The sequence below is a fragment of the Rhinoderma darwinii genome, chromosome 8, assembly GCF_050947455.1.
Source record: "Rhinoderma darwinii isolate aRhiDar2 chromosome 8, aRhiDar2.hap1, whole genome shotgun sequence".
NCBI classification, from domain to species: domain Eukaryota; kingdom Metazoa; phylum Chordata; class Amphibia; order Anura; family Rhinodermatidae; genus Rhinoderma; species Rhinoderma darwinii.
In genome coordinates, this window is record NC_134694.1 from 18,959,366 (window position 1) to 18,977,022 (window position 17,657).

Sequence of the window (17,657 nt, forward strand, 5' to 3'; positions counted from 1 at the left end):
CGATACCACCCCTGGGGGGGGGGGCAACATCCAGCCCAAGAAGGACACCAGCGGTGGCTGACCAGATTCAGGGCTGCCACTTTTTTATCAATAGAACTATTATTCGGAATCAGAGGAGAAGCTCCAGTGAGGCCACCATCTATATATGGAGAGATGCTCTGTCCAGAAACTCCATAGACTTTGTATCCCCGGCAAAGGAAAGCACCTGTGATGTAACTGTCCATTTACAGTGGGATGTTGCAGCCTTCTGTCGGTGGTATACATCAGGGTATGCCGCTGTATACCTCTAACGTAATGCACACAACGTGAAAGGCTTTTCGTTTTAAAGGGAACTGGTCACTACATTTCAAAACACTAAACTAGCAGCATGAAATTATCCTACTGGGGTTCAGCATCTTAAACATGCCCCTCTCAAAACCGTCCGTTTTAGCATTTTGTCTAAAAAGCTATAATACAGCGTGTGCTAAATGTAAACTACCGGAGAGGAGTCCAGGTGTACGGCCTCTGCTTCATCTGAGCATGTGCTGGACGCCGTTGGGCTGATCTCAGGACTCTTCTCTGGTAATTTACAGTCAGCGCACGCTGGGTTATCACATCTTTGTAGACAAAATGCTAAAATGGATAGTTTTGAGAGGGGCATATTCAGGACGCTATTACTCCAGAATATAACATGCTGGATAGAGTCTGGAGCAAAAAAGGGGTGGTGGGGAAATTGGATAAGAGAAATGTGCTCTGACCAGGAATGGTACTAGAAACAAAGGGCGGAGATATAGTGGGGGGCTGTGCGGGGAGGGGGGAAGTTGGGGATTTCCTGATATGCTGTCACTATTGTATACGATGTTGGAAAATTGTAATGTGAATGTTACTGTGTTATTTCATTTCTGTGTTCGTATCAATAAAATTGGTTTGATTTAAAAAAAAGAATATAACACGCTGGTGGTTTAGTGCCCTAAAATAGTGACCGGTTCCCTTTAAACGAGATCTACAACTAAATCAGGTGATCTAACTCCCTTAATGCTTACTTTACATTAGTTCAGCAAGGTTTAAGCAGCATACATCTCCACTTCTTTCCTACAGTCCACAGGCAGCCATATAGTTCTTTGTACGGTCTTGGGCCTCACGCACATGGTAATATTACAGACCTATGTTGAATAAAGCCGGCTAAGGACCCATACCACATCTACATGTGTTTCCAATTTCACCCTGAGGCACACCTATTACACTGAAGCTCTAGTGAAGAACAGTGTGGAACAAATTGAACAAGATAGGCGGCCAACGATCTGGAAATTAGCTACTGGTGACTGACGTGTCTACTAAGAGGTCAATAGCCAAATTAACGTAGTGAAGAATCACCGCATGTGCAGAGAAAAAAATAATATTTGCCGCTTTTAGAGTTAAAATAAATAAATAAATAAATGTGGTATTGCTAGTGAATCAGGATAAACATTCCCATAAAATAAAAGAAAAAAAATGTTTTGGAAAACTTTAAATAGGATTACCTGCAGCTCATACAAGTCATTGCTGTATTTTCCATACTCCACCATTCCTCCAAAGACAAGTAGGCGAGTACCATCACAGACAAATCCATAGGCGGCACAACCTGGAGGAATATCACCTCTCACTGCAGGAATGAACCACTGGTTGGTTGCTAGAAGAAAAAAAAAGACAATAAATATAAATGTGAGTTTACATTGCATCGCTGTTAACCCATTTTAGGACGCAATTTAACACCTGTCGTAAGAAAATGGTCTTAATATTCAGAGTTACAAAATTAGTAAAACGATTTACATAAAGGAAAGCAACTAAATGAAGCACATATATCCATAACCTGACACAGGCTGCAGACATGACCGTTGTACAGGGTGCCCAGGCATCTCTACAACCTTTCTATACTGTTAGTAACTCCAACACTACCCATACATGGCCCCATCCAACCTAAACAGAAGATCTGGGGAGAATTGTGCCTTGTATGAGAATATTAAAGGGTAACTAAACTTTCAGAAAACTTCTGACATGTCAGAAGTTTTGATAAATGGAAGTCCGAGCAATGGCCTCACCGATCGTTAAAACGAAGAGTCAGAAGCGCTTGGGTGAGCGCTGAGCCTCTTAGTTTCTGACCGAGCAGTTGGTGTACGGGCTCATAGAGCTTCTATGGAGTCTGTATAATGTTACATCGGCTTTCTGAGAAAAACGATCAGAAATCAAGCAGCTCATCGTTCACCCGAGCGCTTCTGTAGCTTCGTTTTAGCGATGGGTGGGGGGTCTCAGTATTCTGACCCCCACCGATCAAAACTTCGGACATGTCACAAGTTTTCTAAATTTTCAGAAAGCGGACAACCCCTTTAACCGACCGGAGTGCGACCACAAACTCAAAAGTTGTTACTTTACCAAGTCTAAATTTCTAAAATGTAAGTAACTTATTACGCTAAAGGGCGACATGGGCAGTGTAAACAAGCGCTGATCAACAAGATCAGCTCGTTGATTGACGCTCGTTTGCTCCCATCTCACGGAGCAACGATAGGATATGTATAGGGATGAGCGCTCGTTACTACGAACGTTCACCCCTATCAATTTTCATCATGACGGCAGCGCATCTCCCCGATTTTTAATTCTGCATAAAAGAGCAGATCAGCAGATTAACGAGCATTTGCTTGTTCATCGGCTGCTTGTCGCCCTTATTAGACAGGGCAATGATCGGGAACGAGCGTTCATATTGCCCCAACATTGGCCTGTGTAATAGGGCCTTAAAGGGGTTTTCCCACAAGGAACATTTATGACATATCAACAGGATGTGTCATAAATGTCAGATGCAGGTCCCAGCTCTGGGACCCGCACATATCTCTAGAACGGGGCCCCCTAAACCCCTTTCTAGCTTTGTCTGCCTCTCGGCCACTTCCTGACTTTCCGTAACTCCCTCAGTAGTGAATAGCAGTTAAGGAAGCAGCATAGCACGCGAGCTACGCAGTTTCCGTAACTGCCATTCAGTTCTATGGGGCTTACGGAAACAGCGCAGCTTAGCGAGCTTATCACCTTCATGGTCGGAAATCAGCCAAAACACAGAAGTAGAACGGGGTTTAGGGGCCCCATTCTAGAGATGGATGCGGGTCCCAGAGGTGGGGCCCGCATCCATCTGACATTTAGGACATATCCTGTGGATATGTCATAAATGTCCCTCGTGGGAAAACCCCTTTAAAGGGAATGTGTTGCCAGCAAAACATGTTTTGTTTTTTTTAGTTAAACAATTAGTGTGTAGGTGATTAAACATTGTTCTAATTTTTTTTATTTTTTTCACGAGTCAGGAAATATTATAAATTGGATTCAATTTATAATATTTCCCAGCACTGGTCACTAGATGGAGCAATTCCCAAAATTGCAGCATTGCATGTGGTAAAGCAACCACATTGCTTTATGCTGCAAAATTGGGAAAAAATCCCTCGCTCTAGTGAGCTCTCAGAATCCCCCCCTCCTTTATCTTGGCTAGTGCCGGGAGAAACGAGGGGTTTGAACGGTCTAACCTCCTACACTGTGTGTCGCCATTTTTTGAGCTAACACACAGTGTAGTAGGTTTACATACAGTAGTAAACACACACTGAAACACGAACATACATAGAAATCACTTACCTGCTCCAGTCGCCGCCACTCCCTCCGGTCCGTCCGCTCCGTCTGCTGCCGCTGCTCCATGTGCACAAGTCCGGAAGCCGCGACCGGAAGTAGTAAACTTACTGTCCGGCCGCGACTTCCGGTCCACAGGAAAATGGCGCCGGACGGCGCGCATTTCAAATTGGACTGTGTGGGAGCGGCGCATGCGCCGTTCCCACACACACGGCGTACAGCATAGTGGATGGAACGGGCCCCGTTCGCAGTCCCTATGGGACTGGAGCTGCCGTATTCCATGTCTGTATGTGTCGTTAATCGACACATACAGAGATGGAAAAAAAAATGGCAGCCCCTATAGGGAAGAAAAAGTGTAAAAATAGAAAAAAGTAACACACAAACACACAAATAAATATAAACGTTTTTAATAAAACCCGAACATAAAACTGATATAAAAAAAAGCCTCTGTGTACACGCCCATATTACAGGGTATACAAGGTGCAGATGTCAGGATCTTTGGGAAAGGTTTTCCTTATCTTTAAGGCCTCATTTACACGAGCGTGTGCGTTTTGCGCGCGCAAAAAACGCTGTGTTTTGCGCGCGCAAAAGGCACTTGGCAGCTCCGTGTGTCATCCGTGTATGATGCGCGGCTGCGTGATTTTCGCGCAGCCGCCATCATAGAGATGAGGCTAGTCGACGCCCGTCACTGTCCAAGGTGCTGAAAGAGCTAACTGATCGGCAGTAACTCTTTCAGCACCCTCGACAGTGAATGCCGAACACAATATACACCAACCTGTGAATAAAAAAAGACTTTCATACTTACCAAGAACTTCCTGCTTCCCCCAGTCCGGGCTCCCGGCCGTTGCCTTGGTGACGCGTCCCACTCTTGTCATCCGGCCCCACCTCCCAGGATGACGCCGCAGTCCATGAGACCGCTGCAGCCTGTGATTGGCTGCAGCCTGTGCTTGGCCTGTGATTGGCTGCAGCTGTCACTTGGACTTAACTGTCATCCCGGGAGGTCGGACCGGAGTTATCGGTAAGTCAGAACTTTTTTTTTTTTTTACAGGTTCATGGATTTTCGGAGCGGAAGTCACTGTCCATGGTGCTGAACCAGTTTAACGCTTTCAGCACCGTGGACAGTGACTGTCTCCTGACGTCGCGTACCCGAACATTTTTTACCGGTTTCGGTCAAAACGAGTTTGGCCGAACCCGGTGAAGTTCGGTGCGCTCATCTCGAATTTGACACTCCGTTTGGATGTTTGTAACCAGAAAAGCACGTGGTGCTTTTCTGTTTACATTCAGGAGTTTGACAGCTCTTGCGTGATTTTCGCGCATACAACGCAGGACCGTCAGTGTGGCATGCGTTGTTTTCACGCACCCATTGAAGTCAATGGGTGCGTGTTGCGTGAAAAACGCAAGAATATAGAACATGTCGTGAGTTTTACGCAACGCACTCACGCAGCGCAAAATTCACGCATCGTCTAAACAGCCCCATAGACTATTATAGGTGCGTACGACACGCGTGAAAAGCACGCGCGTATAATACGCTCGTGTAAATGAGGCCTTAAGGCAAGATCCAATCAAGTCCTCAGTTCTAACTACATGTACAGTCGTGTTAAGACGATCCATCTTAAAAGTGATAAACACCAAGAAAACTTCCCTTAGATGCTATAATAAGACCATATCAATCGTTTCATAGAAAAATACAAAACAGACAAAACAGTTGTACATACTGTTTAAAAATTACAACCATAAAAACAAATGTACAATCAGTACATGAACAGACAGTGTCTATGGTAATGCAGGGCAGAGAATGGTAGTAGTATACATTCTATATCAATAGATATAAACCATATTATAAATACACCGCTACATGTATGACAATAGTTCCCATACTAGGACCATGGTTATACCCAAACAGCATCAAAAGCAATATATATCAGCAAACCACGAGACCCTATAACGCATCATACTTCACCCACCATAAGCCATATTAACTGCCACAACACTGTCCAAACACCCCAACACGCGTTTCGCACCTGGCTTCGTCAGGGGGTCGATCTTAAAAGTGAACCTGTCACTAGATTGAAGACACTAAACCACCGGCTATTCATAACAGTTCTGGGGTTTCGTGTCCTGAACATTCCCCTCGCAAAACTGTCATTTTAAGTATTTTGTGTAAATTGATATAATATTATACGAACTGTCTGACCCAAAGAATAACATTGTCAGGTAATTCGTTTTCGGGTTTTTTCCCCATGTTACCAGAGAGGAGTCCTGAGAGGAGTGCAGCAGCATCTGGCGCCTGCGCAGTGAACCGAGGTGTACTGGCCTCAGCTTCATCTAAGTAATGCCCATGGACTGGATGCCGCTGAAGTCATCCGAGGACTCTTTGCTGGCAATGGACAGCGCATGCTGTATAGTAATATAATCAAGTGTAGCATCACACGCTGGGGTTTAGCGTCCTAAAATCTAGTGACTAATTTCCTTTAAACAGAAATCTATGATACCTGAAGGGTATGTTCACACGCAGAGTTAAAAACGTCTCAAAATACGGAGCTGTTTTCAAGAGAAAACAGCTCCTGATTTTCCGACGTTTTTTGTGCCACTCGCGATTTTCGCATCGTTTTTTACGCCCTTTTTGGAGCTTTTTTCACTAGAGTCTATGGAAAACGGCTCCAAAAACGTCCCAAGAAGTGTCCTGCACTTTTTTTCGTGGCAGTTTTTTTTATGCGTAAACAACGCCGCGAAAAACGCTCCGTCGGAACAGAACGCAGTTTTCCCTTTGAAATCAATAGGCAGATGTTTGAAGGCGTTCTGCTTCCGATTTTTTGGCCATTTATGACCCGAAAAACGGCAGAAAATAGGCCGTGTGAACATACCCTAACAATTACAACTACTCAGTGAAGACACCTGTTGCTGGATACCTGTTCACCATTCGGGTATGTTCACACGCTTAGCAAGAAAACATCTGAAAATACGGAGCTGTTTTCAAGGGAAAACCGCTCCTGATTTTCAGCCGTTTTTTAATTAACTAGCATTTTTGGAGCTGTTTTTCTATAGAGAGTCAATGAAAAACTGCTCCAAAAACGGCTCAAGAAGTGACATGCACTTCTACTTCGCAGGCGTTTTGTTTTGTTTTTTTAACGCGGCCATTTTTCAAAATGGCCACGTAAAAAAACGCTGTTTTGGAACAGAACGCCATTTGGTTCTGATTTTTCGACCGTTTACGGGCTGAAAATAAGCCGCGTGAACATACCCTTAGGCTACTTGTACACGTTGCGGAACTTGGTGCACCTGAGTTTAGGTGCCGTCTTTACATTTAAGGGCCGGAAATCAATGCGGTTTTAGGTGCGTTTTTTGTGGAAACGCAAAAAAAAAAAAAAGAATATAATTTACATGGTGCGCAGTTCAATTTATGTGCAGAAAAAAATCTGCAACGTGTCATTTACTTTGCTGGTACTGCATTACGCAGCAGATTTGCCACACGATAATCTGCATGTAATACGCATTGTGTGCATTCGGCCTTAGGAAGTCTACTTTCCATGGAGATATATTGTATGTATGTTGTGTGGAATCCGTACTATAAAGCCAGGGTTTACACGTCCTATCTTCTAGCACTACACAGCTACAGGTTTACTGCAGAAAGAAGTTAAACGTGCGCTGGTCTTGGGAAAGCTGATGCGTTAGGCCCTGTTCACACAGTTTTTTTTACGGCAGAAACCGCGCCAAAAAACTCCTCAAAAACCGCCCGAAAATGCCTCCCATTGATTTCAATGGGAGGCAGACGAGTTTTTTTACCACGAGTAAAAAAAACTCGTCGTGGTAAAAAGAAGCAACATGACCCATCTTGAGGCGGTTTCCGCCTCTAAAACCCCATTTCAATGAGTCAGAAAGAGGGAAAAAAAACCTTGACGAGTGTTTTGACGAGTTTTTGTCAAACCACTGTGCAAAAACCTACTGGAGCAGTTTTTGCAGGAGGAATTTTCCTCCTGCAAAAAAAACTCAGTGTGAACACAGCCACAGAGGTTTTCAAGTCCCTAAAAATTGATGGCCTATCCTCAGGATAAGCCATAGTTGATGAAGCGGGGTCAGACTCACGGGACACCCACCGATCAGCCGTTTTGAAGGGGGTGCAGTGACCGTACGAGTGCCGCTTCTTCTGCATTTCTACTCGCTCACTGAGATTCGTCTACACAGATGTAGCGGTGATTCACAGGATTATAGCCTTTTCCCATTCACTTCAACGGGAGAAGGCGGCAATTACTGTGAATTGTCGCTCGTACGAGCGCTGCACCCCCTTCACAACAGTTTACTGACGGGGGTCCCGGGCGTCAGACCCCGAGCGATTAGCTATTAATGGCCTATCTGGAGGATAGGCCATCAATGTTTCGGGACTGGAAAACACCTTTAAACACTGACATTAACCCCTTGACGCATCATCACGTACATGTACGCGATAAGTGTCAGAGAAGTATGGAGGGCTGAGCGCCTTCCATACCCTGCGTTTGTCAGCTGTGTCTCACAGCTGACTGCCCAGACTAACGGCCGGGAACAGTGATCGCGCTGTTCCTGGCCATTTATCCCCTCAAATGCTGCGGTCAATCGTGACCGCAGCATCTGAAGCGTTGAAAAGAGGGGGCAGCTCATCTGTTCTATAGGATGTGGACAACTTTTCGTCCGTGCCGTAGAACCATGCCGGGAATTATGGAGCAGGTCCTACTTTTTGTTTTTTACGGGCTGTGCTCCCATACTTTGCATGGGAGCACGGCACGAAAAATGCTGCCCGCGGCTAGTCGTGCCCGCAATTACGGGCACGGCCGTGTGCGAGAGGCCTGACAGAAGCCTGTGGAAATGACGATATACTGCAATACATTAGTCCCGTAGGGGGGCTAACAATGTGAAAAAAAAAAGCTTAATAAAGTTATTAGTAGTGGAAAAAAAAACTTTAAAAAAAAAAACCCTTTTACCATTTTTCCTCTAAAGTAATGTAAAAAAAAATAAACAAAAATTGGTATCGCTGCGTCCGTAAGTCTGAGCTATTTTTTAATACGCACAACGAACCTTCTCTCGCAAAAAAGATGTAATAAAAAGTGATCCAAAAGAGGTACTGTACATACCAAAAAAATTGTACCAATAAAAACTACAGCTTGACCCGCAAAATATAAGCCCCCACACCGCTCAATCCATGGAAAAATAAAAAAAGATATGGCTCTAAGAGGGGAGTTCACACTGAGTTTTTTGACGCGGAAACCGCGTGGCAAAACAAGTCCGAAAATGCCTCCCATTGATTTCAATGGGAGTCGGAGACGTTTTTTTCCTGCGAGCGGAAAAACGGGACATGGCCTGTCATTGGGCATATACGCCTCTTACATTAATGGGAGGCAGAGAAAGCGTATTTCGTGGCGTTTTATGCCCGCGGCACTCAATGGCCGCGGGCAAAAAAACGTCGCAAAAATCGGCGTGCAGGCAGAGGAAAATCTGCCTCAAAATTCCAAACGGCATTTTGACGCAGATTTTCCTCGTTGAAATGAATGCACACGGTAATGTGCACGGCCTGCGATTTGCGGGTGACACTCCGTGGCCCGTGCACACCACTACAGTCGTGTGCATGAGGCCTTAATAAGATGCCCATAAGGGATGAGCCAGTGGGAACACCAAGCCCCCTCTTTAAAATGCTTTTGCTAATGCAAGCACAACTTGCTGACTTGTTCAATGACAGCTAGATCCATAGATTGTCCAAGCAGTACAACAATACATGTGTATCAGACAAAACTCTAGTGCACAAGGTCTTGTAAAACTATTATTCACATAAGAGATCACTGGTTTAATCGGCACAGGGAAAGAATGGTATACTACAGGCCTTATTATGGAGGTGGCTAGTCCACAGCCAAGAATAATGCAAACAGTGGGCTCTGACCACTGTCTGATGAGGTGGCTGGGTTTTCAAGAAATAGCCCAGCGCGTTTTGCTACACTGTTTTCAGAACTCCCATTCACTTCTATGGGAGTTCCAGAAAAAAAAACAACCTCTGTTATTTCCTGAGAAAACAGCCACCTCGTCAGACAATGACCAGCACCAAGCAGAAGATAGGACGGCGATCAGGGGTGCGCGTTCTAGAGATAGGTGACCCCCCCCCTTTATTGGACATTTGAGGCATAACTTTTGGATATGCCATAAACGCCCAAGATAGGAATGCCCCTTTAATAAATCACCCCTTTGCACAATGGGATAAATGTAATCATAGAGGTATGTGTAGTCCCAGACCGAATGTTTTGTGTCATGAATTAAAAGGGTTCTCCGAAGCAAACAGTGATAACACTTAGGTAAATACTCTAGATAGCAATTTGGTCTTCAAGAGAAAGGCCTCACGCAAAGAACCATAGGCACTGCAAGATCAACCATATGGAGCGTATTCTTGCCTAGAAGCAACGCTAAGAGAATACCTCTGCAAGCATCCGGCGGAGGACACCACAATTTATTTTGTCATATTCAAAACGGTTTGCCGTTTTATGAAGTTGGAGGCATACAGGAGGTACAGTCGGGCCCAAAGTAGTCTACGGGTGCCGTATTAAGCTCCATACAACTCTGATTTAGCCAAATGCCAAACAGAGTATGATAAGAGGGAAATATTGGCTCTGCTGAGATAAATGGAAGCTCCACTTCCTTACACATGGCTCCTTTATCTTTAGACAGTAGATAAAACGTCAAACTTTCATGCTGAAGACAGGTGAAAGTTCTCTATTATCTACATGAATGTGTGAATACTTCTCCAGAGGCTGAAGCGAGGGCCATCGCAGCGAGACATTCACCTGGGTCAGCAGTGAGCTTTGGAAATCTCCATAGTAGTAACATGAATGAATAGCAGATTGACAAAGTGTTTTATGTCCCAACCTCACAGACTGCTGAATGAAAAGTAAAAAAGAAAAACTATAGAAGACTATCAAATAAAAGCGATGACTCCATAACTGCACCCTATGGTAAAGATAGTGACTATAAAAGAGAAACTGCAAGTTATCCATAAATGATCTAAACAGAACAGCATAGACAGCAGAAAACACTCCACTACAGAGGGAGGGGACATGAAGATGCACAAGTCACTTATTCAAAGTTGAAATTGGCGGCAGAACTGTCAGCTGATAACACACATAAAATATTCATCAGCCAGTGCTGTATGTAACAGGGTGGAGACAGCAGCACGTAGTCCAATGGACAGGAGCATCTGACAGCTACTGCAGCCGCCCCTCATCACACAGTACACAAATGCCGGAGAAATGTGCTCAGTCTATATATATGTAATACACATCCAGAAAAAAAGACACTGCTACAAAAGAATCAGACAAGCCAGCGTATAAGAATAAAGCCGGCCATAGCCTGGGATCATTTACCAACGACTGATAAGGCTGGATTCACACGACCATGTTACGTCTGTAAAGGACGGAACGTATTTCGTACGCAAGTCCCGGACCGAACACACTGCAGGGAGCCGGGCTCCTAGCATCATAATTATGCACGACGCTAGGAGTCCCTGCCTCTCCGTGGAACTACTGTCCCGTACTGAAAACATGATTACAGTACGGGACAGTTGTCCTGCAGCGACTCCTAGCATCGTACATAACTATGATGCTGGTAGCAAAGAAGTATTCGGCACACAAGTAAATGATTTTTGAAAATATTGAATTTTATTTCATCAAAAGTTGATGCCAAAGGTTTAGTGCAACGTTTCGGTCGTGATTTAGACCTTCATCAGGCACTATCTTGATCCTTCTGGTGGCAGGTGCATCCAGTCGTTAGCGCTACGTCTCTCAAAGGCGGCTGACCGCTGTGTTTTGTGCCTGATGAAGGTCTAAATCACGACCGAAACGTTGCACTAAACCTTTGGCATCAACTTTTGATGAAATAAAATTCAAGATTTTCAAAAATCATTTACTTGTGTGCCGAATACTTCTTTGCTATAAGATTGTGCGCTCTGAACTACTATATTTATGATGCTGGTAGCGTTACTCCCTGCACGGTGTTCGGTCCAGGAAATACGGACATGTGGACTGTATATCGCGGACTGTATATCACGGTCGTGTGAATAAGGCCTAAGACTCTGTTCATTTAGAACAGAAGGCAAAACGCAGCGCAGTCTCTGTCGCAGAACAGACAACAGCGGTGCCCAATGGACCACATTGACTTATTAACGGGGTCGGTCAAGTTCTGACGACGTCTCCGTCGTTTTAACGGGAAAAATAATGGCCGCATGCTGTATCTCTTCTGTCAAATTTGAGGAATTATGTGACGAAGGCTCCAGCGCAGATGTAAACAGACATTTGAAAACTATCCGGGAAAAATATTACTGTGAAAAAAATTCATGATGAACGCTTTAATGACGGATACAGACCGGGCGCAGATTCTCACAGTCCTACTATTGGTTATGTCTGTATATGACTAGTCAGAAACAGTAGGAGATACCATCCAAAAAAAGTAGAAAACCTTTCCCAATGTAAGGGCCAGTTCACACTGAGTTTTTTTTACACGTTTTTTTGACGCAGAAAATGTGTCAGGAAACCCGCCAAAAAACTTCCGAAAAGGCCTCCCATTGATTTCAATGGGAGGCAGAGGCGTTATTTTCCCCGCGAGCGGAAAAACCAGCTCGCAGGAGAAAGGGACATGTCCTATCTTCAGGCATTTATGCCTCTGACCTACCATTGAAATCAATAAGAGGCGGAAAAAGCTTTTCTTTTTTGCCCGCGGTGCTCAAAGGCGTGCAGGCAGAGCAAAATCTGCCTTAAAATTCCAAACAGAATTTTGAGGCAGATTTTCTGTCTGCAAAAAAACTCCTGTCGATTTCAATGGGAGGCGGGGGCGGTTTTCTCCCGCGAGCAGTAAAACCGGCTCGCGGGAGAAAGAAGCGACAAGCCCCATCTTCGGGTGTTTCCACCTCTGACCTCCCATTGACTTCAATGGGAGGCAGAGAAAGCGTTTTTCGCTGCGTTTTATGCCCGCAGCGCCCAATGGCCGCGGACGAAAAACGCAGCGAAAGGAAAATCTGGCTCAAACTTCCAAACTGAATTTTGAGGCAGAAATTCTGCCTGCAAAATACTCTGTGTGAACATAGCCTAAAGGTTTTCCTACCCTACACTTATGAGATCCACAACTGTCTTTGACAAAGGAGTAAAACATAACCGAGGAGGAAAATAAAGCGGTGTCCATAAGAAGGCTACAAATACAAAGTCTCATCCAAGACCAGATTAACCTCCTTTTATCGAAAACACTTTTTCAGTCGTAAAAATCCTTCCCCTTTTAAGATCTGCATCACCCCAACGGTGGGCGAGAACATCTCCAATGTTGTGGTGCTCAAAACCTCCTTCAGCTTCATAAGGACATCACATTAACAATGGTGGGTAACTCACAATTTACAAGATATTAAACGGGTTGTCCACTTTCAGCAAATTAACGTTATTCTTTGTATAATTAAAAGGGACACAATTTTCCAATATAATTTCTGTATTATTTCCAGTTTAAGATCTCTGCTTGCTGTTATTCAGTAGGAACAAGTCATTATTTACTTCCAGTGAATACAATTCTGTCCATGGTCACGTGATGGACACAGGTGCACAGCACGTTACTGTTAGGGTATGTTCACACGGCCAAATTTCAGACGTATACGAGGCGTATTTTGCCTCGTTTTACGTCTGGAAATACGTCTCAAATACGTTGTCAAACATCTGCCCATTACTTTCTATGGGTATAACGCTGTATTGTCCACACGACGCGTAATTTTACGCGTCGTACGGCAATTACGACGCATAAAATTACGCCTCGTAAAAAGAAGTGCAGGACACTTCTTTGGACGTTTTTGGAGCTGTTTTCTCATAGACTCCAATGAAAACAGCTCCAAAAACGGACGTAAAAAACACTGCGAAAACGGCGTGAAAACGCCGCGAAAAATGCGAGTTGGTAAAAAAACGTTTGAAAAGCAGGGTCTGTTTTCCCTTGAAAACAGCTCTGGATTTTCAGACGTTTTTGTTGACTACGTGTGAACATACCCTTACAGTATGTATCGGAGCCGAGTCATGCAACGAGCCGTGTACCGGTGTGTCCATCACATGACCAGCCAACAGAGATCTTGAAAACCGGGAGGAATTAATACCGAAAGTATATTTCAAAATTGCATATATTTTAATTATACAAAAAAAGAAACACTAAGGGCCTGTTCTCATCAGCGTTGGCTTTCCGTTCTGGGGTTCCGTCGGATGAACCCCGCAACGGAAAGTCAAACTGAAACCACAGCTTCCGTTTTAGTCACCATTGATATCAATGGTGAAGGAAACATTGCTAATGGCGTCCATTCATCACCATTACGGCAGGTTTCCGACAGAATAGCGCAGTCGACTCCGCTGTTCATTCCGTCGTTAAAAAGGAAACCTGCCGGAATGGTGACGAACGGAAACCATTAGCAATGTTTCCGTCACCATTGATATCAATGGTGACTGAAACGGAAGCTGTTGTTTCAGTTTGACTTTCCGTTGAGGGGTTCACCCGACGGAAACCTCCGACGGAACCCCGAAACGGAAAGCCAACGCTGATGTGAACAGGCCCTAAGTGACGGAAACGTTGCTAATGGTTTGTTTGTCACCACTGTGACAGGGTTCTGTCGTTTTGACGGAATCAATTTTGTTTCCGTCAAGCAACGGAACCCTGTCACAACGGTGACAAACAGAAACGATTAGCTAGGTTTCCGTCACCATTGAGTTAAATGGTGCAGGAAACAGAAGCTAAGATTTCTGTTTGCCTTTCCGTTGAGGGGTTAACCGGAAGGAACCCCTCAGCGGAAAGGAACGGTGATGTGAACAGGCCCTAATTTGCTGAAACTGGAAAACCCATTTAATTCTATCACCTACTGGACCAATGTCTGACCTCATCTGTCATGTGTGAATCCAAACAAATGGTATAGTGCATAAAGCCATAATACAGAGCCCTCAGACTAGACATGATCTGACAATTACTACATGTATGTGATAGATAACCCCATTAAGGACGTAGTGTGCAGGGATAGATCCTTTAACGGATCTCAGCAATTACATCGACACAAAGCGGCAAAAAAAACACAAAACCCGATTGAACAGATAACGTCTGTATGACCGATCGCTGTATATAAGGGAAGGCCGACAATGCAGACTGCAACTCTGTCAGAGCCTCGGAGTGGAGACGCTGCTGACCCCGCCCATTGCCCCTCCTCCTGTCTGTCTCTGATCCTCCTGCTGGGGAACCCGCCATTTTTCTTTGTGGATTTTAAAAAGCGCAGACGAAGTAGAGCGCAGGCCGGCCGGTGGGGGCAGCGTCTAGCGGCAGGAGGAGGGGGGTATACAGAGCTGCCAGTGCCACACACTGCTCTCCAGGCCTGTCATGCCACTTATACCTACTGTAATATACGGTTACCTCCCAGCAACCCATCTACAGCCTGACATCTGTTACACAGGCTGGACATAGTAATGTCATATCCGTTATATCTGCTCTGTGACAACCACTCTACACAATCATACTGTATAAAAATATATAGCGCTATTATATTCCTGTAATTACCTGTATTATAGACGTGTAACTCATCTACGATTCCTTCATTTCCTCCACCGAAAACCACAATAAGCTCCTTGATGGCTACGGCCCTGTGTCCGTGCCGAGGCCTAGGGACTGGACCCGACCAACCGACTACTCGTTTCCAGCGGGGCTGTAGAGCAGAAGAGGAGCCTGTCACCGCTGGAGTGGAAGCCATAGCGGCGGTGGCTCACACTGACACAGCGGGGACTGCTGCTTCACGATCACCGGTCAATCAGTAGAAAACAAAATGGTGATAACGGGAGAATGCGGCTAACGGCTGCTCGGGAGACGAGAACACAATGGTCCTGTCAGGCTAGGGCAGCTATGTATAAACTCTGACAGGTAAAATAAGAAAAACCGGGGTTGAGGCCTTCTCTGAGCCGGTTTTCACTATGGCGCTGTGGAGTCCATGGGAGCCGCCATTTTATGACGGCGGCCGGAGAGAAAACAAATTGATTCCCGCGCCTGCAGCTTCAGCTTCCACAAGCTCGTCCGGATTTCTCTCTTCTCTACAGGCCGCGTACAGACAGCACGTCCTCTGCAAGTTGCCCCCTTCCCTGCTCACTCGGCCTCGCTGTTTTCTTTAAAGTCGCCCGGGAGCGGCGAAGCTGAGGGAGTCCATGGGAGCCGCCATCTTGTGCCGTCCAAACAAACCAATAAAGAGCTGGTAGGGAAAACCAAAGATGGCGGCGAGCGGGGCGACAACACACATACACACTGTAAAAACCACAGCTGCCGCGGCCGTCTTCCTCCGGCTTAATGGGAGTAGCGTCAGCACAACGAGAGGAAATTCAGCACAGAGAACACAGTGCGGTGTAGATGGAGGCTGAAAGTGAAGGCTCCGCCCCCGCCGCCACCGCTTATCTAGTGCAACTAGGGGAATGTGAGAAGAAATGGAGGAAAAACTGATGGAAACAATGAACTGCCGGAAAAAAGGAATTTAAAAATTGTCGGCAACCGTGATTATCGGCGTGCAAACACAGTACAGGGCACCGGAGCCTCTTTTCACGCCTCCCTGGGAGCCGCCATCTTGTCAGCGCCCGCCTCCTGTCTTCCTCCTCCTCCGGAGACAATAAGATGGAGGCGGGGATTGCGGGGTGGTGAGAGACGCTCGGTGGGGCCTACGTACGAGATCACCTTACATAGAATAGATAGGGGGAATATACGTACTGGTTACATAGGTGGTATTAACCACATTAACCACTTAGTGACAGGGACATTTGTGGTAATTGAAGGCAGGAGCTGATTGAACCGCTCAATTGTAAATTATTATTATACTAAATGTCATACACAATAAAAAAATGTCTTCTTTTTTTTAATGACAAAATGTCTCAACTGTATGACTAATGCATGAAGTGAGGCCAATTATAATCGCAAAGTTAGGCCCCATGCACACGACCCGAACCCATTTATTTCCATTGACCACGGACACCTCGTATGTTTGCGGGAAGGTGTCCGGGCCGTAGAAAGCCTCCGCAAAAGATAGGGCGTGTGCTATCCTTTCCTTTTTATGGAGCGTGCTTGCATACTTTATATGGGAGCATGGGCCGAAAATGTGGGTGGCTGTTCGCGTAATCGCGGACCGTAAATACGGACACGGACGTGTGCATGAGGCCTAAGGCCCCATGCACACGAACGTATTTTTGCAGCCGCAATTAATTTCAATGGGCCCATGCACACGACAGTGGTTTCCACGGTCCGTGCATTGCCCGGGAGCCTGGACCGCAAAAAGAACGGACATGTCTTATTACTGTCGTGTTTTGTGGTCCAGGCTCATAAAAATTAATGCAAGCAGCCATGTGCACGGCCCGCAATTTGCGGGCGGCTCGCGGGTGACACTCCGCGGCCGTCCGAGCCGCAAATCACAGCCGTGCACACCACTACGGTTGTGTGCACGAGGCCTAAGACTTTTGAGTTCTTTCAGTAATTAAAACTAGAACAAACAAGTTATAAAATGTTTATTTTTCGTGGGCGGAAAAGGGATGTGATGATATGGCCTCGCGCAATGCGATGCAGTCACTTCACGGTTGAGGGATTCATAGCGCTGTTTACTGTAAATATCAAACATTTCGAAAAATATGGCGCACAGCGCGACAATGAACGTGTCAGTTCACTGTTCCACTTCATAAATATGTAAATCAAAATCCAACGAAAATGCGTAGTTTGGAAACAATGGAGACAGTTATTAATAATGGCCACCTGTATGAGCCGCGTCAGTCCTCTCCAGTGAATTGTGCACCAGATTCATCAACGGCGCCCACCGTGTTTCTGCTGTAGGTAAAAAACAATGGCAGGTCAAAACGGTTTCAGTGACTGAAGCTCCGCCCACTTCTCCACCTTCATTCGTAAGTGTCAGTAAAGTGGCGATGATGACTCCATAGTGGAAGAACATCACATAATCGCATCGTAATGTCACTACAGCGGTTGCAGTTTTCCGTACAAGCAAATTTAGCGACGTTTCCTAGAACTGTTTCTTT

General features: G+C 45.4%; 1 protein-coding gene across 7 annotated transcripts in view; it reads right to left on the reverse strand.

The window, feature by feature from the left end:
• Window positions 1-17,490, reverse strand: part of HCFC1 (host cell factor C1) — a 48,943-nt gene extending 31,453 nt beyond the window's left edge. For 3 of the 7 annotated variants that reach the window (XM_075835422.1, XM_075835427.1, XM_075835426.1), the window contains exons 1-2: window positions 15,166-16,246; window positions 1,500-1,648 (exon numbers count right to left, since the gene is read on the reverse strand). In XM_075835422.1, the coding sequence (XP_075691537.1) occupies window positions 1,500-1,648; window positions 15,166-15,355 (339 nt within the window). In that variant the 5' untranslated portion in view covers window positions 15,356-16,246. Of the gene's footprint in view, window positions 1-1,499; window positions 1,649-15,165; window positions 16,247-17,379 lie in introns of those variants that run through there. The other 4 variants (XM_075835424.1, XM_075835421.1, XM_075835425.1 and 1 more) reach the window with 3 other exon arrangements.
• Between the last annotated feature and the right edge of the window lie 167 nt (window positions 17,491-17,657).